This window comes from Rhinolophus hipposideros, assembly GCF_964194185.1.
Source record: "Rhinolophus hipposideros genome assembly, chromosome: 8".
Taxonomy (NCBI): domain Eukaryota; kingdom Metazoa; phylum Chordata; class Mammalia; order Chiroptera; family Rhinolophidae; genus Rhinolophus; species Rhinolophus hipposideros.
Window position 1 is genome coordinate 84,722,900 of NC_138054.1, and position 23,362 is coordinate 84,746,261.

At 46.7% G+C, this 23,362-nt stretch overlaps 2 protein-coding genes and 1 pseudogene across 10 annotated transcripts in view; 2 read left to right on the plus strand and 1 right to left on the minus strand.

Moving 5' to 3' along the window:
- The window catches only part of SPATA21 (spermatogenesis associated 21), a gene marked incomplete at its 5' end in the record, with an annotated part of 28,905 nt that extends 12,121 nt beyond the window's left edge, over positions 1 to 16,784 (plus strand). Inside the window, 6 exons of the mRNA XM_081058071.1 lie at positions 473 to 610; positions 2,651 to 2,722; positions 2,816 to 2,933; positions 14,974 to 15,149; positions 15,995 to 16,172; positions 16,719 to 16,784. Of these exons, the coding sequence (XP_080914197.1) occupies positions 473 to 610; positions 2,651 to 2,722; positions 2,816 to 2,933; positions 14,974 to 15,149; positions 15,995 to 16,172; positions 16,719 to 16,776 (740 nt within the window). The 3' untranslated portion in view covers positions 16,777 to 16,784. The remainder of the gene's footprint in view (positions 1 to 472; positions 611 to 2,650; positions 2,723 to 2,815; positions 2,934 to 14,973; positions 15,150 to 15,994; positions 16,173 to 16,718) is intronic.
- LOC308500670 (coiled-coil domain-containing protein 90B, mitochondrial-like) lies at positions 7,192 to 7,814 on the plus strand (annotated as a pseudogene). The gene is made up of 2 exons: positions 7,192 to 7,362; positions 7,526 to 7,814. The product of its transcript is annotated as a coiled-coil domain-containing protein 90B, mitochondrial-like (transcript).
- Positions 12,419 to 23,362, minus strand: part of SZRD1 (SUZ RNA binding domain containing 1) — a 28,295-nt gene continuing 17,351 nt past the window's right edge. For 3 of the 8 annotated variants that reach the window (XM_081054947.1, XM_081054945.1, XM_081054943.1), the window contains 2 exons: positions 21,864 to 22,115; positions 12,419 to 20,618 (listed from right to left, as the gene is read on the minus strand). In XM_081054947.1, coding sequence (XP_080911073.1) covers positions 20,516 to 20,618; positions 21,864 to 22,115 — 355 coding nt within the window. In that variant the 3' untranslated portion in view covers positions 12,419 to 20,515. Of the gene's footprint in view, positions 20,619 to 21,863; positions 22,119 to 23,362 lie in introns of all 8 variants that reach the window. The other 5 variants (XM_081054946.1, XM_081054944.1, XM_081054942.1 and 2 more) reach the window with 3 other exon arrangements.

Below are 23,362 nucleotides of genomic sequence, written 5' to 3' on the forward strand. Positions count from 1 at the left end.
TATCCTAGAAGCCATGTCCTTGCAGAGAAGTGACCGCAGAGCACCAATGTCAAGGGCGCAGACTTAGAGTCAGCAAGTCTGGTCATCGCTGAGCCTCAGTTTCCCTATCTTTACAAAAGGAACAATTATTCTAATCTTGCAAGGCTGTCGTAAGAATTAAATGAGAACATGGTTATAAAGAGCTTAAGACAACACCTGACACATAGCGGGGTGCCCTAACGTGGGCGTGCTCCTGAGGCAAAGGGAAGGACGCTAATTAACGTAGCTTTTGCCACACCAGCTGAGCCCATGGCCTGACCTTGTATAGAGAATGGAGTGTGTAGATGGGACCACACTCCGCTTTCACTCTGTTAGTTCCTTCGCCCCTCCACCCGGCCATGGAGATAGAAGACGCAGGGCAGGTGGGTGGTTGGAGGGGATGGGATAAATGGTGGAAACCAGAAACTTCACATAACCCCCTTGCCTGCCCCAGCCTTCCGCAGTTACTTTGAGATCTTCAGCGGCCAAGGCGAAGTGGACGCAAGCAGCCTGGAGAATATTCTGCTTCTTGTGGGCATCTCCCTGACGCCGGCCCAGGTGGAGAAAGCCCTGAGGAGTGCTGACATTGATGGTAAGTGGAGGGGAGGCTTCATTCTGAGTCCCAGGCAGGGCCAGCTTCACGGGCCGTGTGAGACCTGTGCAGTCACACAGGGCTCCACGTTTCAAGGGCCCTGCCCTTGATTTAATGCTCGCAGTCGGGGAAATTCTTCATAATTTTTCTTGCTTTTTCATTTTGCCCTGGACCCCACAAATTACGTAGCTGGTCCTGGCCCTAAAAGTTAATGTTCTCTGAGTACCTACTCAATGCCAGATTCTGGGGACCCGGAGATGACCAAGTCCTACCATCTGACCCCAAGATGTAGGTGATCTCTGAGATCCCTTCCTTTTATGTCCACGTGTGTGCTTCATCACACATTCCCTGTGACTTGGTCACTCATTTTACCGGCTGTGTGACCTTGGACAAATCACAGAAGTTCACCAAGCTTCAGTTTCCCCATCTGTACAATGGGGCTGTTGGAGATGTGTAAGACCCATCTCACCAGGCTGCTGAAAAGATGAAATGAGATAATCTAGGCAAAGCATTGAGCACAATACCTGGTGCACAGAATGTGTCCAGGAGACATTAGCTGCTAGTATTATGCATCCACTCCATATGAAAAGCCTACTGTGTGCCCATCCCTGTGCTCCACACTGAGGATAAAGAGATGTGCAAGACCCTCATGACCTGTGCTGGAGGTGCTCACACAGACAGTGACACAGAAGTAAGGGTCACCCAAGGAAGCGGCATTTAAGGTGGCTTAGAGGAAGGGATCAAGAAGGAAGGCTTCTGGAGGAGGTGGTGCCTGAGCCAAATTTGCAAGATTCAGCAGGAGTTAGGCAGGGAGAGGAGAAGGAAGAAGGATGTCCCCAGTGGTAGAAATAACCTAGACAAAGGGAAGAGCGTGCAGGGCAAGGTGAATCACACATGGTTTGGTTGGCTAGACTCCGAGATGGGGAGCAGCGGGGCTGTGGGGGCCCTGGGCTCCTGACCACTATATATCCAATTCTGCTTCCTTCATTACTGCATATGTGCAAATCCTCACACGCAAGCCAGGAACTGACCCCAGCGCTGCCCCAATGGGACCCTAGGCAACGGCCTTCTTTTGTCTGTGCCTCAGGCCTCATCTGTGACTTGGGGATAAGAGCACCCCCAGAGGGTGGTTTCAAGGATTAGAGACCATTTATTCATTCGTCTAGTAGTTCAGTGAACATTTGCTAAGACCTACCTGTCTTAAGTCTTGAGGACACAGTGCAGAACAAACCAGACCCAGTTCCTGCCTCCCAGAACCTCCATTCAATTCCAGATCTTCTGAGTATGTAGCTAAGTACCGGGGTTTTATGAGAGTGTTTGATGGGGGATCTGACCTGGGGTGAGCCTGGGGTGGTCTGACTTCTCTGAAGAAGTAGTTCAAGGAGGGAAGCATTAAGTGAAAGAGTTGGAGGGTGGTGGGAGAGAATTCTAGAAAGAGGAAGTAGCATGTACAAAAGCCCTTAACAGGGAAGCAAGTGGCCCCTGGTGAGGGAACAGGTTAGTGCCGGGAACTGGGCATCAGGTGAGGCCGGAGACAGGTAACAGGCAGGTCTAGCAGGGCCTTGAAGCACAACATGGGAATCTTGTGTGTTTATAGGTGTTCTCCTGCAGTGACCAGCACCCAGTAATAATAATAGCCGCTGACATTTAGTCAGCACGTGTTCTATGTATGACCCTGTTCTAAGCACTTGGCCTCATTTTAGCTCCCCTGAGATAGGTGTTATGGATGGGAAAACGAAGGCTTGGTGGGAATAAGAGCCTGCCAAGGTCACATGGATAGTAAGTGGTGGACCTGGGATAGGAACCAAGACTGCTTGCCTCTAGGACTCAAGTTCTGGGAGCCTCTCACCCAGGAGATTTTAATTTTTACTTTCTACTTCTTGGCGTGCACCATGCTTTCTGCATTGAATATGAGTGACTTTTATAATCAAGACCAATGAATAAATACTAACGATGACGCCTGGCTTGCAAGGCCTGAACCCACTTTGGGAAGCCTTAGCCACCCCCACCCCCCACGCCCTATTCTTTTGGCCTCCACAGGAGACGGTCATGTGGGCTTCAAGGATTTCTTGGCCGTAATGACAGACACCAAGCGCTTTTTCTGCTCCATGGGTGAGCAGGGACAAACCCAGGGCAGTCAGAGCTGGGGGAAGGGGCATCCAGGGCTACCAGATGCTAATGGCAGCCACCATCCCATGTCCCCAGAACAGAACGCCCTGACGGACATGGCTCCCCCGAACCCTCACACTCTGCTCTTTGAGATCCTGTCTCTGCTGGTGGAGATGCTGGCCTTACCCGAGGCAGCCTTAGAGGAGATCACCAAGTGAGTAGGGCTGGTTGCTGGAGGGTGGAGGGTTGCGAACACAGAAATGGCACCTAGTGTTTGGCAGCTGATACTTTTGATAGTTAGAACTCTTAATGGCAAGTGAAAGCGGCCCAAATAAAACTGACTTCAGCAAGAGGGGAATGAATTGGCTTGTGTAAGTGGTCGGGGCCCAGGAATGGCTGGATCCAGGAGACCAGAAGATACCATTAAGGTTTTATCTTTCCTGCTCATCTCTGTTCATTGGCTTCAAGCTCAGCTAGGCTCTTCCCACAGGGACAAGGATGGCAACCGGCAGCCCCATACTCACACCCTCTTAGTTTAGCAACCTCAGCAGCAAGAGAAATTTTTTCTTGCAGTACCCATATAGCAATCCCAGAAAAAGAATGTGATGAGGCCTGCCTGGGCCATAGAACACGAGAGATGGAAGCCTCCCCATATTTCCAGGGTGGGCTGGTTGGTGGTTTAGTGGTTCTAAGGAAGAGATGGTTAAATACAACATGAACACTTGAGCGCTAGAAGCAAAGAGTGAGGGCAGAATGGCCCAGCTGATCTGTGTATCACACAGAGGCTGTCCTTGCCATTCAGTAAGTTGAGTCACTTTTTTTCCTACCACAGACAGAGCCTTTTCCACATGGGGTGGGGGTAGGGGTTGCAGGCTGCTCCAGGAACACCAACTTAGCAACCCCCAAGACAAGAGATCTACTTTCCTCCCAGCATCTATAAATCACTCTAAATATACATCACTCTAAAGAACATTAATATATAATTTTAAGAGCAATAAAACAAATTCCCATGTGTCCATTTTCCCTTTAAAAATAGATCATTTCCAGTAACCGTGAAGACCCCATGTTCCCCAACCCAATCACAAAACTTTCCCCCAAACACGAACTAACCATTATTTTCTTGCTTTTTGTTTTAAAATTTCACCGCTTATTTTTTTCCCTCATTGCTTATTGAACATTTCAAACATACGGGAAAAGTTCAAAGAATTCTATAGTGAACACTTACATGCCCACCATCTGCCAAAGGTTCTATTACCATCTTGCCATAGTTGTTTTGTCTCCTATCTATTGCTCTATTTCTTCATCACTCCATACTGTTCTTTATTCCTTTCAAAGTAAGTTATAGTCCTTTCCCTCTCAATGCTTCAGGATACATATCATTAACTAACGATCAATATTTGCCTAGGGCTTTTTGTTGTGAAGGCATAATTTACATCCAGTGAAATGCACAAGTCATCATTATGTGAGTCTCAACAAATAGCCACACCCGACAACCTGAATCCCTCTCCAGATGTACAGAACTTGACCGTCACCCCACAAAGTGCCCTCATGACCTGCAGGGGCGAACCCACCCCCGTAGAGGCCAGCCCTCTTCTAATATTTTTCTATCACAGATTGGTTTTGTCTGTTTTATGACTTCACGTAAATGGAAACATACAGTATGTAGTCTTTTCCCAGCTTCTCTCACCCAGCATAATGGTTTTGAGACTCATCCATGCTGTCGTGGTACCAGTAGCCCACCCCCTTTTTATTGCTGTGCAGTAGTCCATTATAGGGGTGTCACAGTTTGTTCATCCCTTCTTTTATTGCTGGACTTCTGGGCTTTTCGCAGTTTGGGGTTGTAATGAATAAAGCAGCAATTACCATTTTCGTACAAGTCTTGTTATGGACACCTATTTTTGTTTTCTTAGATAAATACCCAGAAGTGGAATTGCTGGGTCATAGGGTAGGGGTATGTTCATTTACAAGGAACCACCAGAACTTTCTACAAGTGGCCGTGCCATTTCACACTCCCATCGACGAAATAAGAGAGCTCCAGTTGCTCCATATCTGGTACAATTTCGGTATTGTCAGTCCTCAATTTTAATCATTCTGGTGGCTATGTAGTGGTGCTTTTTCTTTCTTTCTTTTTTTTCAAACTCACATTTGTTTGTATTCCTGAATACTTCGTTTAGTTTTTCATACATTTGAACTTTATATGAGTGGGCTCTTACTGTAGGTCTTCTGTTACTTGCTTTTTCTCCTCAGCATTATGTTTTTGTGATTCCTTCATATTCTTGTGCATAGTTATAAATCATTTATCAATTTGACTACTACCTACTATTTTGTAGTATGACTACGTACGTAGACAGCTTAAAAGAAAAGGAAAAGGATTTCTTAAGTCTGGAAAACAAAACATTAAGAAACCAGCAATGTTTCAAACAAAAAGTCATAAAACTGTAATCACCCTCATCAGTCTCATGTACCTGATTTCTGTTCTGCTTGAACTTGGATTAGCAGTTTTCTGAATCCATCAGTTTTTTTCATCAGAATTCTGGAAATTCATACCCAGCGGCATGACCTTAAAGTTATCAGAAACCTGTAATCCAGAGTACTTGTCAGTCTTTTTCATAAATTTCCTTGAAGATGAAGTATTTTTGCCTTCAGGTAACTGTAAAAGCTTTCAGAGAAGAATCAGAATAAAACCGTAACTGTGAATTACAAAAGACTTAAAATGGCCCTGGTTAAAGATCAGATGAGCATTCACCTAAATGCAATTAACAAGGATATTTGATTTTTTTAATAATATACATTTTAACATAATTGGAATTATGACTGGTAACAGTATACCAAGACATATCAGATTCCTAGGAATTTTATACAATTTCTGGTACACTTATGTTGACAGAAGAATGTTTAAGTGTGTAGAGAATTTTCATAAGATTTTATTTGAGCCCAAATTGATAGCATAAGCCCGGGAGCAAGATCACAAATGCTCTGTGGTATAACAGTTTTGCAGCTCTTTTATGCATTTGAAATTAAGGAGGGAACGTGAAGGTGGGAGAAGCAAGGCAGGGATTGGATTACAGGGCAGTTAACACAATTATATGCTCTCTTGAGGGTGGTTGCACTTATTTCAAAGGTGTGTTATCCTAGATGCACAGAAACAATGGACAGGTCTTGCTTAAGGCAAAGGTAAACCTCTTACTAAAAAAGTTATATGCCTGGGGCATGACTACCCACCATGACCTGCCCAGTCGGGAATTTATGATCAGACCACCCTGTGAGGTTACTTTCCACAGAACCCCTTTTTCGTCCATACAGAGGTTAACAACATATATCCATACAAATATAACTTAAAGATTTAGTATCACGTATTATTTTAAAATGTTTTCCATGTAATTTAACATTAAATAAACCTAAATAGTTTAATATCTTTTTTTATAAGGTGAGAGGATGAATTCTTTTGAGAATTTCCAGGAACCCTCTGTTATTACAGACTCAAAGGGTCCACTTGCCTGTGTGCACCCAAGCCAAATAAGATACAAAGAGGAGACCAGCAAAGAAAGAAAAGGTTTATTTAAGGAATGGGTGTCAAACCCGGAGACACAGGTGTGAGCGACTGCTCTCATAAACCTGGCTCCCCGGTGGCCGCTAGTGGCCAGGTTATGTAAGGGGAAAATCATTCACCGGGGTGACTATGGGCGTCGGGGCTGGGGGCGGGCTTTACTGATTGGTCAGGACCAATGCAAGGAGCAGTTGATCATGGCTTCAGGTCCTGAGATGAGTCATTGCATTGTTTGGTCCCATCTCCAGGGAATGCAGTCCGTGGGGCCGTGGGGCTTTCATGAGTCCAGAGCTGAAACATAACTGACGTCAAACTGTTAGCTTTGTTTTATTAACACCTTCTTCCAGTTTGAGGTTTAGTTATTATATCCTGGTCATGGTTGATAGACCTGAAGTTTTATTCTTAAACGAATTTGGTGTTGACCGGAACCTAATGTCCTCAGGGCTTAATGATTAAAAGGAGTGGACATACAGTGTAGGTAGGAGGGTCTGGGGGAGAGAATGCAAGTGAGTCATAATTCTCAGGATATACAAAGCTGGCTTGTATTAAAGCAAAATGCTTGCTAAAGAAATGAAGTTCAGGGTTTTGGTACCTCCTGCTATCTGACAGCAGGGGAGAGGCCGCAGCTTTTAACACCCCCAGCCGCCGCCATGGGTGTTTCTCACAGGCCCTGAGGAGAGACTTCTTAACACCACAACCAAGGGAGGATATGAAAAGAGGCGAGTAGACATAACTCCTTTAGAACAAAGGAAATTAACTTTTGATACCCATGCATTGGTTCAGGACTTGGAAACTCATGGATTCGACAAAGCACAAGCAGAAACAATTGTATCGGCATTAACAACTTTATCAAATGTCAGCTTGGATACTGTCTATAAGGAGGTGGTCACTCAAGTTCAACAGGAAATAACAGTACAACAGCTCAATGGCTCATTTGGACTCCATCAGGAAAGATATGGTCATCCTAGAGAAAAGTGAATTTGCAAATCTGAGAGTGGAGAACGAGAATGAAACCAGTCGAATCAGAGAATATAATAAACTGGCTATCAACCTAGAAAGGAGCACAGTAACAGATATGTTTACAGATCAAGAAAAGAAACTTATCAAATATATGGTGATGGAAAGAGAACTGACTCTGGGTGGTGAACACACAATGTGATATATATAGATGATGTATTACAGAATTGTGTACCTGAAATCTATGTAACTTTACTAACAATTGTCACCCCAATAAACTTTAATTTAAAAGAAGAGAAAAGAAACTTAGGGAAGCAACCACAGAGTTTACCAAAAAGGATACCAAAACCAAAAGTATTATTGCAGAGACCAGTAACAAAACCGATTCTGAAATTGCTTCTTTAAAACACGAATGGAATCTAACAAGCTTGAGACAGTGTTTACTTGCCTGGCAAGAGCATTGGGATTTTATAGAATCTGGAAATAGCAGCAAAATGACTATTTTATGACCCTCCTGCTGCTGCTGTTGACTTCTTAGAAGCTTCACGAGGAAAGATTTACTTTGAACATTGAAAGTTGTAGCAAAACTAAATGCAAGATTATTCAAAGTACATATAGACTAAAAAGAAATGTTCTAGAATGAGATGTATTTTGTCTGTTGATGTCTTTATTACGTTGAAAGGCTGCCATTCAAAACCTGATTAATTTTGTCTTTACCCTTTTGATAGTTCATAGAAGCTGAACCAGAGTTTTCTTGTGTTTGCTTGAACAACTGTGTAAATCATATAGGATTTCTGCTGCCTCCATATTTTGTTATTCAACTTTCTGGACAACTATTACACAATTACCTTACCTTTTCATATAAAAATATAACGAAGTTGTTTGGATTTTAAAAGTGATTTACCATGTAGCTGCAGATTGTTTTGTTTTGTTTGTAGTGAACAATAAAAACAATACAAGGCGGCCAGTTGGCTCCGTGGTTAGAACACAGTGCTCATCACACCAAGGTCACCGGTTCGATTCCCACACGGGCCAGTGAGCTGCGCCCTCCACAACAAGATTGAAAACAACAACTTAACATGGAGCTGATGGGTCCTGGAAAAACACACTGTTCCCCAATAAAATAAAATAAATAAGTAAATAAATAAATAAAAACAATACATTTTAAATAAAAAAAAGAAATGAAGTTCATGTACGGTTACATGAACTCTAGGAAGTCTCAAAGTTTGAGGTCAAAAGACTTTATTTGGAATTTGATTTGGAGAAGTTTGTAAAATACCTGAACTCTTCATTAAATACGTAGGAGCACAGATTATTATGAAACAATACTTACATACTTAATAAGCGACAATAAATGATTTTAAAAGGCAACTATGGAAAGTTCCATAGTTGTAAAAACATCTTAGCTCTTTTAATGTTGAGAAGACTCGGTTTTTTTTTTAAAAGTATTTAAAGACTTGACAGACAACACGAAGCATAAGAAATTATTTTGATAAAACATGGAAATCTTTGCCTTTCAGCGAATTACTTCAGCGGTATAGAAAAATATTTAACAATAATCCTTTGGACAACAAGTAAATGTCCTTTTAACAGATAAATAAAATCAAATTCTAGTTTTGTATAAGTAGTTGCTATTAAAACTCGTTGTTAAAAACTCTTATAATAAATAAATATATTTAATTTTAGCCAGCATGACCACACAAGATATCTTTCCCTCCCTCTCTCCCTACCTCTCTTTCTCTTCCTATATCCATTTAGGCTTTTCTCCTTTAGTTTCCCCTTTTTTATTTTGAAAGAACCTTTAAATATCTTTCAAGTAGGATAAAACCACTCTTTTTCCTTAACAAAAATACCTTTTTTTATACCTTCCCTTAACACAAATGTATCTTATTTTCTTGCATACTTTTTTTATCCTTATTATTCTTATTTACTTATATTTGTCGATGTAAGAAACATCCACACCTGTCGAGAATTTTTGTAAGAGTTATTTGAGCCAAACTGAGGACATAAGCCAGGGAGCACAATCTCAAATGCTCCACAGAATAACAGTGTAGCAACTTCTTTTATGTGTTTGAAATTAAGGAGGGGACATATATGGAAGATTACATAAGGAAGAAGGTGGGAGAAAGCAAGGTTGGGATTGGCTCTCTTGAGGGTGGTTAAATCTTAGGAGGGGTCTACAAGGGTGGTTCATAGATTAGTGTACCCCATGCATATTTTGCAACTCTTTCTCTGCATAGCTCCCATCTCTTTGGTATTCTGATACACTAATTCATCCCAGTGGCTTCATGTTCCTAAACTCCAATGTCTGTCTCCTTACATCAATGAGTCGGCTGTGTTCTGCTTGGTATATCACCACTTGCACTGCTGTCCAGAAAATATCTCCAGAAAAAAATTCCAGGGAGATCATAAGGCTCACCTCTTGGTTTCTCTTCTGTCTGGGATCCCAGTCTTGTGCTGGCTGTTGTCTAGTATCTGACAACAGTTTCATATATTTTGTTCATGTATCTAATTATTTATGGCATTTGGACAAGTTTAGCACCAGTTTCTCCATCATGGCCAGAGACAGAATTCTGTTCATTTGTCTTCAATTTTTTTGTTTTCTGTTCTTCAGATTGATTTCTATTGATCTGTCCTCCAGTTTACTAATTGCTTTTTCTGCTATCTCCAACGTGCTGTTGATGTTAAACCCGTTCAGTGACTTTTTCATTTCAGTTATTATACTTTCTTGTTCTTGAATTTTCCATTTGTTTCATGTTTACAGTTTGTTTCTCTGTTCATTCATTAAGATCACATTTTCCTTCAATGATCTGAATATATATATAGTTGGGTTTTTTTTTTTGACTTTTATTTTAAGTGTGTTTTTTCAGGACCCATCAGCTCCAAGTCAAGCAGTAGTTTCAATCTAGTTGTGGAGGGCGCAGCTCACAGTGGCCCATGTGGGGATGGAACCAGCAACCTTATTGTTCAGAGCTCGCGCTCTAACCAACGGAGCTAACAAGTCGCCCTTCTGAACATATTTTGATAGCTCCTTTAAAAGCTGTTGTCTACTAAATCTAACATCTGGGCCATCTCAGGGTTGCTTTTTATTTGAGGTTTTTTTCCCTTACTTTCCAGAAAAATGGGTTACATTTTTCTGTTTCTTCATATCTGATTATTTTTCATTGTGTCCTGGACATTTTGGATAATATGGTTTGAAGACTAGATTCTGTCATCTTCCTTTGATGAGTGTTAGTTTTTGTTCTTATAGGCAGTTCAATTACTGGCTGATCATCTTGAATTTGTGTAAGCTTCATTTTTTTAATTTGTTAGGGCATAATTGTGAAAATCCAGGTGTTTTTCCTAAGCCCTCTAACTTGATAAGACTCAACTTCCAAATTCTTTTTCTCATGTAGATTTTCATTTTCAGGCAGGTCTATAATAGGCAGGGGTTGGCCAACTATGGGCTGTAGGCCACATCCAGCCTGCTCTGTTGTTATAAATTTTTATCGGAACACAGCCACACACATTCATCTACATATTGTCTATGGATTCTTTGATGCTACAATGGCAGTTGAGTAGTTATTTGTCATCACTTCTGTGGTCATGAAAATTTACTTCTCCTTGTAATTATGCCAGGAATTGCTCTTCATGTTTAGGATTTTGCATTCCCTGAATATTTTATCATTATAATCATTTGTGTTTCTAGTATGCTTTTTGTCTTAAGGCCTAGTTTTCAAAATATATATATTTTAAATTGTTGGGTTTTTTTGTTTTATTTTTTAATTTTTTTTTATTGGGGAATATTGGGGAACAGTGTGTTTTTCGAGGGCCCATCAGCTCCAAGTCAAGTTGTTATCTTTCAATCTAGTTGTGGAGGGCACAGCTCAGCTCCAAGTCCAGTCGCCGTTTTCAATCTTAGTTGCAGGGGGCGCAGCCCACCATCCCATGCGGGAATTGAACCAGCAACCTTGTTAAGAGCTCGCGCTCTAACCAAATGAGCCATCCGGCTGCCCCATAAAATATTAATATGAGTATACCAATTTCCTTTTGCTTAGTGTTCAACTGATTAACTTTATCCTTTGAGTTACTTTTTAAAAATTTAAATCAAAATAATAAGTACATTGTTTAAAAAGCCCAATAAAAATTTTAAAAAATTTTAAATAAATAAAAAGCCAAATAATCCATAAAGGTTTATAATAAACATTTGTAGTTCCCTATCCCAGACCTTACCGCACTCCCCACTCCTTGAAGTCTTCCTTCCAAAGGCAAATGCTTGTGACATCTTCCTTCCTTCTAAATAATATGCATGTCCTACAATATTTTGCTTAGCGATTTTTAGACTTCTGTCTATTGACTCCCTACGATGGTAAGGATTTAGCTGTCAGATACAACTGTCTCCTGAGCCCCCCTCCCCATTCCAATATGATCATTTTTGATTAAACAAGGATTTGAAGTTTTTATTATTATGGTTATGCAATTATTCATAGCTGATCATTTTGGTATACTATGGTTTCATTTCTTGTTTTTTTATTTCCTGAAATAGGCAACTGCCTTAATTTTTTTTTTCTTTGTACTCATCCTTGCACCTTCCTAGAACTTTTGTTTCTTCGAGGCATGTTCTAAATAATTCCATTTTCCTATTTTTTGGATTGATTTCTTTTTAGGCCTCCTGTAGAGCTACCATCTTGGAAGTCCGTTGTCATCCTAGGAATTCTTCCTTTCCTCCGCTTCGGATTCTCTGTTTGCTGAATCACGTCTTACTTTTTCTTGGTTTGTTTGGTTTGCTTTTTTAAAAAGGAGCAGAAGGGCATGTTTCCCCAGTAGCTGTTTTGGGGTTAGAAAAGCAGTAATTCAGCAAGAGGTACAGAAATGTCATGCCTCGAAAGCTCTGTCGTTTCAGCTATAGCAATCCAATCTAAACTCGTTGTTGTATATGGCAGTTGCAGTGCCATCGTGGCGTCTCCCTTTATCTTCCTTTACCTCTGCCTCTCTCCTGTATTAGATTTCCTGTTTTCTGTATATATATCTTTTCTTTTTTGGTTTAGGCCCTCATTTTTTGGAAGATCATGCCCTCCAGTAGCTTCTTGAGAAAGCATGCATGGGAGGCGACATTTTTGAGATTTTGTACGTTTATTCTACCCTTAAATGTATTGACTAGGTTAGCTGGGTATAGAATTCCAAGTGTATTAGTTAAGGAATAGGCCCCAATGTACTGTAGTTCAAACAAAATAGTTTATTTCTTATATTGACAGTCTAGAAGAAGCAGGCAGGAAGACAAGTTCCCCCCAAGCACCCAGTTTCTTTCCAACTTATTGTTCCACCATTCCCTAGGTCAAAAAAAAAAAAAAAATCCTAAGCTGACCTACTAACAACACACCTGAATTCAAGCTCACAGAAAGGGCAGAGGCAATGGAAAGCAAGTAATTTCCTTTAAAATTATAACCAAGAGTTGCACACACACTCCTCATGCCTACTGGCCCTGTGGAGTGAAATTATTTTCTAGTCCATCATTTTATTCAGTATGTTGCCTTTTCAGATCCCAGTTTTACACAGGGGTCTAGATCCAATTTCTAATGAGAGCTCTGATATTCACTTTCTATTTTCTATGTGTGAAACCCAACAAAACCCCAAATTTCAGGCCCCAGGGACTGGCAAAGGCCCCAGTAGAACCATCAGCTTAAGGGTTTCTCAACACTCTGAGCAGTGTGCCCACCCCTCACCACTGCCTACAAAGCCCCAGGTTATCTGGCCCTGCCATCTCGCTGCCCACATCTCCCCTTCTCTCTCACACACCAGGCTCTAACCCCTCTTACTTCCTTGCTGTTCCTAAAGTTCACCGAGCTCTTTGCAACCTCTTGGCCTTTTCACATGCCATTCCCTCTGCCTAAAAGACTCTTCCCCCAGATATCCATTTGGCTTGTTCCCTCCACTCATCTGCTCAAATGCCATCACCTCCAAGACTTTTACTGACCACTATGAGCAAAACAGCCCCTCATCACAAGCCCCTACCCAACTTTTACTTTCCCTCAGAGCACCCATCACTACTGACATGCTATCACATTTTGTTTATGGTCTGACACTCCTATTTGATACATGCCTAGGTAGTAGGTTTAGAAAGTGATTCCAGGGAGCAGGAGTGGGGAAGGGAAGTGAACAGCAAAGGAGGAGCCAATACAAGGATGCATTATTGAGTCACCCACCCCCAGGATCTTCGGAGGAGACTATGAATGGTGGCTAAGAACTCTGGCAGGGGTAGAAAGAGAGAAGCCTGTGTACTTCAGCTGCTGGGTCCTTTGGTCAAGGGTGGCCCCCTATAGGTGTTTAATTCCCCTGCACTTCTGGGTTGCATGTGGGTTGGAGAAGTTCTGGGGTAAGAAGCAAGAGATTCAGGCCTGAGGTAAGACCTTGTCAGGTTGTCCCTGTGCAAAGCTGGCCAAAGCCCATGCAGAAGTGGTTGCTGTGGCAGTGGCCAGAGTGACACGGGGCCGAGAGACTATGATACAGGACCCTGTATGGACATACAGAGGGTGCCAAAAAAAGTATATGCATTTGAGGAAAAAACTATTAAAGTTGTAATACTCAACATATATCGATAACAAAAGATGAATACAAGTCACATTTGACTTCTGCAATTACAAGAAGTGCTCAAAGTGGTTCCCATCAGCGTCCAGACACTTCTGATTATGGTGAACTACCGTGTTTCCCAGAAAGTAAGACCTAGGCAGACAATCAGCTCTAATGCGTCCTTTGGAGTAAAAATTAATATAAGACCTGGTCTTATTTTTAAAAATAAAATATTTTTTTAATATTTATTAAAATATTTAAATATGTATTAAAATATTTAAAATATTTATTTTTTAAAATAAAATCTTATTTTATAAAATAAAATAATAATACAATATAAAATACTGGGTCTTATATTAATTTTTGCTCCAAAAGACACATTAGAGCTGATTGTCCGGCTATGTCTTATTTTCGGGGAAACAGGGTACTGCTGAGCAACGTTGACCAAAGTGTGCACTTGTATATATTTTTTTGGCACCCCCAGTATACCCTGCACCATTCTTTCCCAAGCACTTACATGAGTGGCCAGCACACAGCAAACACTCCTTGAATATTTGTTGAATAAATGAATAGTGCTGCAGACTAGTGGAGAAAGGCAAGTAGTGGTGAGTTAAAATCAAGTGGGCTGTGAGTTACAATGGAGTAAGTACAGGTTGTCAGGGGGTCCGCAGTGGGAGCCTAGCTAGTCTGCAGGAGAAGAGGACTTCCTGGGGGAGATAGCCCTTAAGCTGGAATCTGGAAGATGAGTGGGAGTTAAGTGCACAGCTGACTTACAAAACACTTGCACATCTAAGTAAAAATACGAGCTAATCGGTGACAGAAATCTTAGGAAACATTCACCAAGCTCTTTCCATGGGCCACACACTTTGCTGAGTGCCGATGGGCCTTATTTAACCCTTTCTCACGTGGACTATTTGATCCGTTTTACCCAGGGGAAACCTGAAGCTCAGAGACGTGACTTGCAATGACAGGGAAGAGAGAACAATTTCCGCCCATTTTTACGTAGGGGCGACAGGCGCAAAGCAGAGCAATGACTTGCCCATGGTCACAGGAAGTTAACGGCAGAGCTGGGACGAAAACCCAGGTCTCCTAACTCCTGGGCTTGTGTCTGCTCCAGAGCTGGCCAGATAGAAGAGGCGTTCAGTGAGGGAGGATGGTGAATTAAACAGGGCCAGGCTAAGCTGGGTGGGCACTGCCTCCCCAGCTATTACCAGAGGAAGCTGAAGGAAGGCACCAGTAAGGCTCGAGAGATGGAATCAACCATAGGCCAGCTGCGGTCCCGGAAGAAGCTTCCCCACAACCTGCAACAGGCAGACACCTTGGAAGTCCCAGAACGAAGGGTCCTCAGGATCCTGAGCCGGCTGAAGCAGCAGAACTATGGTGAGGGCCCTGGGCATGGTGGGGGCTCTGCTTTCCTGCCCACCTGGCCTCTTTCCCGGGCCCCCCCCACAGCCAGGCGCAGGAGCTGAGACACATGGTTCCCCACTTTGGGCCGGTGTGCATCGGTCAATGGGCTGATAATCACTCCGCCATCTCCAGCCCTCTGACAAAGGCCTTCTGCACGGACTCGTCCCAGCGCCTGAGCCCTGGGCACAGCTTGGTCCTAGGTCCCAATAGCCTGGACTGAGAAGGGAGGGTGATTAGCACTCCCAGCTTATCATTTGAGCACCCACTGGGGTCACTCGCTGTGCTAGGTCCTTTGCAGATGCGCTAGAATTTAATCCTCATAATATGTACTTATACCATTTTCCAGATGACAAAACGGTAAGTTTTAGCAACTTGCCCAAGGCCCCACAGCCGGTGTGTCAGAAAGGGGAGTTTATACTTAGGTCCGACTCCAAAACCTGTGCTCTTTTTACTGTGCAAGGGGGCCTCCCCGTAATAGTAGGTACCATTTATTAGATACCTACTGTGTGCCAAGTGATGGGCTAGGAGCTTTCCAGAGTAGAGTGGGCCTACTCGACTTTGCCAGGACCCATCACAAAAGATATCCGCTCCTTTTTAAGCTCTCAGCCCTTACACTGTGTTCAGCTCTCAGCAGAACACTTTGCATACACTGTACCTTTCATTCTATCATCCACTGTGAGGTGGGTACCACTGTCATCTCCAGCTTATAAAGAGGCACAGAGAGGTAAATTTACCCAAACCCACCTGGGTCTGCCAGCCTCTCAAGGCTGGGCATGCTCTCACGCATTTCTCTCTCCTGCCTCCTCCTCCTTTGCCAGCTGCCAACCTGCAGAGCCCCTATGCCCAGGTGCCCTGCATCCCACTCTGCCCGAGGCTGGACAAGAAGACGGTCCGCCGGAAACAGGGCAGCCACTACACGCTGGACCAGTGCACCCCCACCAGCCTGGGCCCGGACATGCGTAACCTCTTCTTCAAGTCCGGATCTCCAGGAAGCAGGTGGGTGCCTGAAGGGTGGGGGCCCCAGCCCAGGCCCATCCACTTCCTTCCTTACGAGGCCCCTGGCCTAACGTGAAGGGACTCCATCCTTCCAAGAAATGATGCCTGGGAGGCTTGCTCCAGGGAGGAAAAAGGAGAAAGGATAGAAAGGGGAAAAACTAATCTTTCTTGAGGTCCTGTGTAACAAGTAGACTGTTTGTAAGTCAGGGTACCTAAGCTTTCCTGAGCCTGGGACTCAGTGGCATATACCATCTTTCTCTGGTACTCCCTGGCACTCCCTGCCTTTCTCGTCAGGGGGTTGAATTCTCAAGTCCTTACCCAAGTCTGATTCCATGTTAGGAGTAGCAGGAAACAGGCTTAGCAGCTGGGAAGCTTCCCTTGCAGCATTCCCCTTCCAGCGTTTTGGGGAGATAAGCACACTGGACTCGGAACTAGGCCCAAGCCTGACTGCTGGCTCCATCACTTCCCAGGAAAGGGGTCCTCTTCCCTTGGGCATATGGGGATGGCTCATCTCCTCCCAGCCTTCTCCCCGACATCTCTCCTTAGGGAACACAGCTCTGACAGCCGAAAGTGGCTCAGTTCAGTGCCGGCCCGAACCCCCTGACCTGCAGCATCCTGACTGGGCAGCTGTCCCGTTCAAGCCGCAGACATAGGGTATCAGGCAGGGACGGCTGCTGGATTTTGCTTTTATGGCCTGGTAAGCCAATAAATACCAAGAAACTCAGCCTCTGTGCCTGGTGCTTGGGCCTCTGCCCTCTGGGCACCCACTTGCTTCTTTAAGATCCTGGTCCCAAGGAAGATGCCCCTACCCGGCCCCCAGGTTCTCACCCCTCCACTCAGCTCAGAATGCCGTGCACCAGCCTTCCTTGGGCTTGGGAGCCTCTGAAACAAGATGGACCTCAAAACCCTGCCCAGGGTCGGGGCTCCTGCTAGAGGTGGCCCTGGGTACAAAGTCCTGATCTTTGGTGAACTCTTGAAGGACAGAGCGGATTCCCCTCAGGAGTTTTTGCCCTTTGGACTAGGAGCCCCACTAGGACAGGAAACGTCTCTTCCCTCTCGCTCGGAGCAGTGAACATAAGAAGTACCTAGGAAAGACCCAGGCCCCTAAAAGGGACAGATCCCATAGAAGGACCCGAGGGGCCTCCGCTATGCTCTCACCAACAGCCCCAGGCCCCAGAGGTCCCCTTCCCTTGGAGCCTAAGGATTTGGGTCCTTGGCCCCCAACCCACGCCACCCCAGGCCTACTTCTCCAACACAGAGAGGGAGCACCTCCCAGGGACTGAGCAGAGGCCCCCCAGCCGTTAAACAAGCAGTCACAGCAAGAGGTCAGGAGGCCAGGAACTGAAATGAGGACAAGGCTCTGACAAGTTTAAAACATGTATTTAAAATACAATTTATAAAATGCTTAATCTGCCGACTCAGGAGCCCGCGGTGCGGGGTGGGGTGGGCAGCTGCCGCTAGACCAGCAGAGCAGGACTGCAGGGGTAGGCCCTCCCTCCCATGCCCTTCTGTTCAGACACCTAAGGAGCCCATGTGCACCCTTGGGATCACATGGCCAGAAAACAGGACCCCAGAGGCTTCCGGAGGTTCTGCTTCCCAGGGAGGCTGGGGCAGCCCTGCCGGCCCATCCCTGAGCAGAGCGTCCCCAGATGGGGCAGAGCCGGGGATGGCAGGGCTGGACAGGGCAGGGCGGGGCAGTGGGCTCTGGAAGGGGCTGATGGGAGCAGATAGGGTGTTGCCTCCTGCCTGCAGGTGGGGAGCACCCTGATTGAGTGGGCTAGAAGGGTTGGTCACCAGGCCCAGACCTCCAGCTCCTTTGGTTATAGGCTGACATCAGAGTAGTGGCTCATGGGAAGCGGTTAGCTGGAAGGTCTGAGGCCTGGCTCATGGGGTCAGGGAAGAGCCGGGGGAAGGCGGACAAAGAGGGGGCAGCAGCCTCAGGTTTCTGCCCCCCCTACCCCCGGGGGTTTTCCGAGCCAAAGCCTGCAGCTTCCTTAAAAAAAAAAAAAAAGGAAAAAAAAAAAAAGCACTTAAGGAAACTTACAGACAACTACCACACACACGCGCACACACACACTCCAAACCGTTCTCCCATCTCCCTTCCCACCTCCCCCTAATACAATAGTTTCCTGTTTTCATTTCTTTTTTAAAAAAAGTTTGCCTGCCACCTCTCCATCTGGGAGCCAAAGGTATGACTGCTGGCGGGTGGTGACAGGCACACAGCGGGCAGAAACCCATCTTTGGCCGGAGGGAGGTGGGAGCGCCAGTCCCTTCTACAGCTTCAATCCACACACACCCATCAGCCACCTTCCCTCTGGCTCCCGGTAGGGGAAGGCGGCAAGAACAGGTGGTCCCAATGGCTGAGCAATCAGCACTTCCGGCCTTCCCACCTGGCCTACCCCTACCCTTCTCCAACTGAAAGGAGAGTCTCACCTTGGGCCAGAAACACTTACACGAGGGACGGACGCTATACAGTTAGAACGAGGAAACCTGGTCAGGGCAGTGGCGCTATAAAGGCAGCAGCCAACCTTCTCTGTTGCCCACTCCGGGAGGTAATTCCCCCTCAGAACAGTCTGTGGGCACAACCCAACACGCTCGGGTTCTTACTGACGGAAGCTCCATTCCAGCTCTGCTCATGGACCATTTCTGGGCTTCACAGTTAAGAGGCTGTGCTGCGGATTAGTTGCTGATTCAACTAGCAGCTGGCCCTTCCTCCTAAGGGGACGATGGAGTGTGACATGGCTTGCTGTGCCTGGCCCACGTTCCCACAGGGCAAGGCTGAGAGCCAGGCGCACCAAAGGGGAAGTGAGCCTGCAAAACCTAGCCTGCCACCTGAGCCACCACAAGCTGCCCTAATCACAAAATGTCACACCAACCACTCCAAAACTCATCCACTGAGTAGGGAGGCTGGGTGGCTGGCTGAGGGTAAGGCGCAGTGCAACGGAAGAAGACCAGAAAGCCTGAGAGGAGCCAGACGGAACACACACAGGGCTGTCCTGGGCAGCTGCCCTCTTCGCCTCTTCCACCTCCAGGAGCCAGAGCACATCTCTAGGCTCCAGGGGCAGAGGCGAGACTGCCTTCATTCCAGGCCCTCGCTCTGGATAAAGGGTGAAGGGTAGCCTAGGTCTGTGGGGAAGCAGCCTGTCATTACCAGGCTTTGCAATGCACAGCCAGTCTTCCCACCTGTATTCAGAACGGCCTCCTCCCTGGGTACTGATCTCACGAAGGAAATGTGCCAGCTGTAGTTACAAGCTGATGCCATCCAGAGATGGCGCTCCTCAGACACCGTCTGACCACCCCAGCAGGAGGCTGAGTCCTGGAGCCAGACTCTGTCCTGGCTTTCCTTGTGCTGATGCAAAATACTGAGCGAGTCTCACCTCCCTTACTTCTAAGCTCAGGGGGACGGTCTCACTCCCTGCTCTCTTCTAGAAGTAGCAAGGCTGGCTGGTAGGGAACCACCCTGAGGGGTATGAGAAAGGGAAGTCTGTTCACTTTCCCCATCTCCCAAAATACTAGAGGTGGGGCTGGCACCCTCCCCAAGCTCTCTGAGCCTGTAGAACTAGCCCAGTCTCAGGTAGGGCCAACATGGCCTGGGACTTAGCTGGGGGTAGGGAGGTAAAGGCATGGGGTGCTGCTCTGTCCTGGGGCAGAGAGCCCTGCCCCTTTTCTGGGCGGCAGTAGGAATACAGAAGCTAAGCTCACCAAAATCCTATTGGTTCATGTTCCTAGTGAATTTCCCAGAAACATTTTTAAGTAGACTATCAAACTACCCTTTCTCAATTAAAAATTCATTAAACTGCTAAAACTCCTCCCATGCACTTTTTCTTGCAAATCAGATATTTGTATAAACAAACAAAAATAGAAAGGAAAAAAAAAGGAAGGGTATTTTCAGCTAGAGCTCGCTTTTAGGTGATCAGGACGTGCACTTGGGGTGGGTGGATGGGAGTTCTCGTCTGAACTTTGAAATCCCAAATTAATGAGCATGATAAACTTATTGCTGGCACTGGCTTGACCCCAAGTGGCCAAGTGGCACTGCCTGACTCTCTACTCTGAGTCCTCGGTGGGTCCCCCCAACCCTCCCCTAACCCCCACCCTTTCCCTTTCCATTGACTTGGGACAGCCCTTGTAGATGTGCCAATCACAGTGGGAAGGGGGCAGAAGGGGGGAGGTCACAGTGCATGGGGTTCAAGGTCACAGTGGGCAGAGCAAAGGGGATCACAGTGCAAGTAAATCAGGTCGTTCCCTCTGCTCAAGTCCAGCTGTCTGCCACGGCAGTGTGACCCGTGGCAGACGACCCAGGAGGTGGTGACGGCGGCAGCAACCGCATCTTTCCTCGCCCGCATTTATCTGCGCTGTTTGAAGCCTTGTGACCCATCGGGACCCAAAGGCTGTCTGATCACGTTATTCGGCTGCCTGCTGTCTTCGGGTTGGGAGATCCTGGGTGGCCTGCAAGGGAGAAAAGCAGAGGGAAGCCTGAAAAAGGATATAAAACAGGTCCTCAAATCTTAAAACCAACCACCCCTGAAGCTGGGGCCAAAGTCACTCGGGCTTCCTGAGCCTGCCTCATTGGTAAGCAGACACAGGGCACCTCCAGGATGGGCAGCCCTGGTACGGGGCCGGTGCCCCATGTCCACCTCTTGCTCCTGGAATACGCTTGTCCCCCGTCTGGCTCACCATCCTTCATCTGCAGGCAGGTGGGGTGCTCAGGGCCCTAGCTGTCCCGAGGCGGTGACCATGGGCAGCAACCTTGCACAGAGCCATGTGCCACAGACTCCCAGAGTGCTGGAGCCAAGGGCAAGACCCCTCACCCGGAGCTCAGCAGTGACCAGCACCTGCATGGCTGCCACCCGGCCGCTCTCCAATCATGGGGTTAGTGGCTGATTCCTGTTGCTATGGAAAACTAACAGGAAATGGATTTTTTTCTATGCTGCCAAGTGAAGGCACAGGAGAGACGCGGAAGCCTACCTACCAAAATAATGAAGAGACGTACAGAGGTGCACAGATTAATTCTTCACGTGCCACATGCCAGAATACCGAGCCCAAGCGGGCTCTCAAAATTAGAAGAGGCTTAGAACAAATTAGAACAAATACTGCTTTACCAGGAGGGACAAACTTAAACACAACCTCTAGAACAGCAGAGAAAAAAAGCCCAGGAATAAAAAAGAATTTAGCAAATTCACAAAAATATCCTTCGGGGCTATTATAAGACCCAGAGGTAACATTTCAGCACTGAACTGGACATTTTCCATTGTGCCAGGCAGGTCTCCTATATTCATGTAATTGCACATAACTTGATGAGACAGGTATTATTGTCCCATTTTTCAGATTAGGCTATGAAGGCACAGAGAGGGTAAGCAGCTCTATGATAAGTAGAAGTAAGTGGCAAAGGCGGTTTCCAACCCCAGTAGATTTTGACGCCAAATCCACGCCTTGAAGCTCCAGGCCACATGCCCCGATGCCCCAACAGTGTGGTGTGCCAGCAAACCACGACTCCTCCACACTTCCGGAAGCATCCAGCCAGTGCAGTACAACGGACCGGCCCCACCAGGCGGGCCAGTGGCTAGAGCTGCGATGGTGCCAGCCCTGACTCCCTGGCTTCTGCTCCATGCAGCCAGGCTGCTCCCGGCCCCTCCCCCTCCAGGTGGCCTGGTGGTGGAGGGCTGGACGGTCAGCCCTGCCAGCTCCACTCACCTGTCGAGGATGGGTTTCTCTTGCTCCTCCTCGGGGCTGGCGCTGCCCAGGATCCGCTTCCGGGCCTCGGCGTACTCTGCCTCCCGCTGCGCTAGGGACTTGACGGGAAGGGCTGGCCTGCTGGTGGAGTTGGGGCTGCTGACCACACCGTTGCTGGTGGGCCTCTTGAGGATGCGTATCTGTGGGGGGGGCCCCGTGGGAAGGCTATCGTCCTGAATCACAATGGGCACTTTGGGAGGAGATTTGGATTTCCTGCTGACAAAGAGCAAACACGGCTTCACAAGTCCTACCCTTGACTGCAGAGGCCCCAGCCATGCCCCACACCCACCCCTCATCACTTTCCTCCTCCTCCCCTCCTATTTCTACTCATTATTCTCTGGTCTCTGACCAGACATCAAAATTCTCACTCCTCAAGAAGGGTTTCTCGAAAGAGCAACCTTGCCAGAAGCTCACACAGTCTGCTCCTCGGCCCTAAGCCTGGGCACAGGGGGCTGGAACACCGTCTCACTTGCTGGGACTTCTCGCCCTGTTCATCACAGTTACACCAACCACTGTTTGGCCCCTGTGGCAAAACATGTCATGTCCAGAATCCAGTGACTTCCATTAAAATCCCAGCTTCCCTACACAGACCAGAGTGTACCAGGCTGGTGTGGTGGGAGCCCTGTAGCTTGGGGGTCAGCGGAATCTTCCACCCTGCAAGGTCTTCCACCACGTGTGCTCAAACCAGTCAAACCCTGCCAAGCAGCCCACTCCGCCATCCCTGCCTGGCATCAAGACAGGATTTACCAAACTGCCTCCGCCTTCCGGTGAGTGACCTGCGCCTCCCAGAGGCACTGGGCAGGCACACCTGCCTCACCAGGGCTCTCTGGTACCTGGATGCGGCGGGGCTGGGGTGAAGGACGATCCAGAAACAGTGCTTGGCAGTGCTCCAAGGAGAAGCACTGTCCAAGGCTGGTGCGTGCACATCAGGCGATGTGTCCACAAGGAGAGGTGGAGAACAACGTAAGAAGGAAAAGGAACAAAAGCCACGGGAATAAAGGGATGCAGGCAGGAATGACCGCCCTCAACAGCCAGAGAGACAATCCTCCCCCCCACACCCAGAGCAGTCAACGAGCTTCTCTTCAGAACCAAACAGCCCACAGGAGTCTGTTTTCAGAGCCTTGGCTGTCAGGCGGGGTAGGGATTGGAGGAACTCAGCGGTCAGGGGAACTGGAACAAGTCGTGGGCAGGGCGGGAATGTCATGGGCAAGGGGACTGTCACCAGGTGTTAGTGTCGTTGCTGAGATGAGCATTCAGACAAGGAGCTAGCAATCTGCTCAGAGGCGGGGAGCCAGGAGAGCTAGTGGGCGGGCAGGGCACGCCAGAGGTCCCTGGGGAATGTCTGTGCAGCCCATTAGGCAAGTCCAGAGAAGCCCTTTCCTCCTCCTCCCTATCACCTGTCCCCGTGGGAGCCGACAGGTTACCTAAGCCCAAAGACAGACTGCTGCAGTCCACTTTCA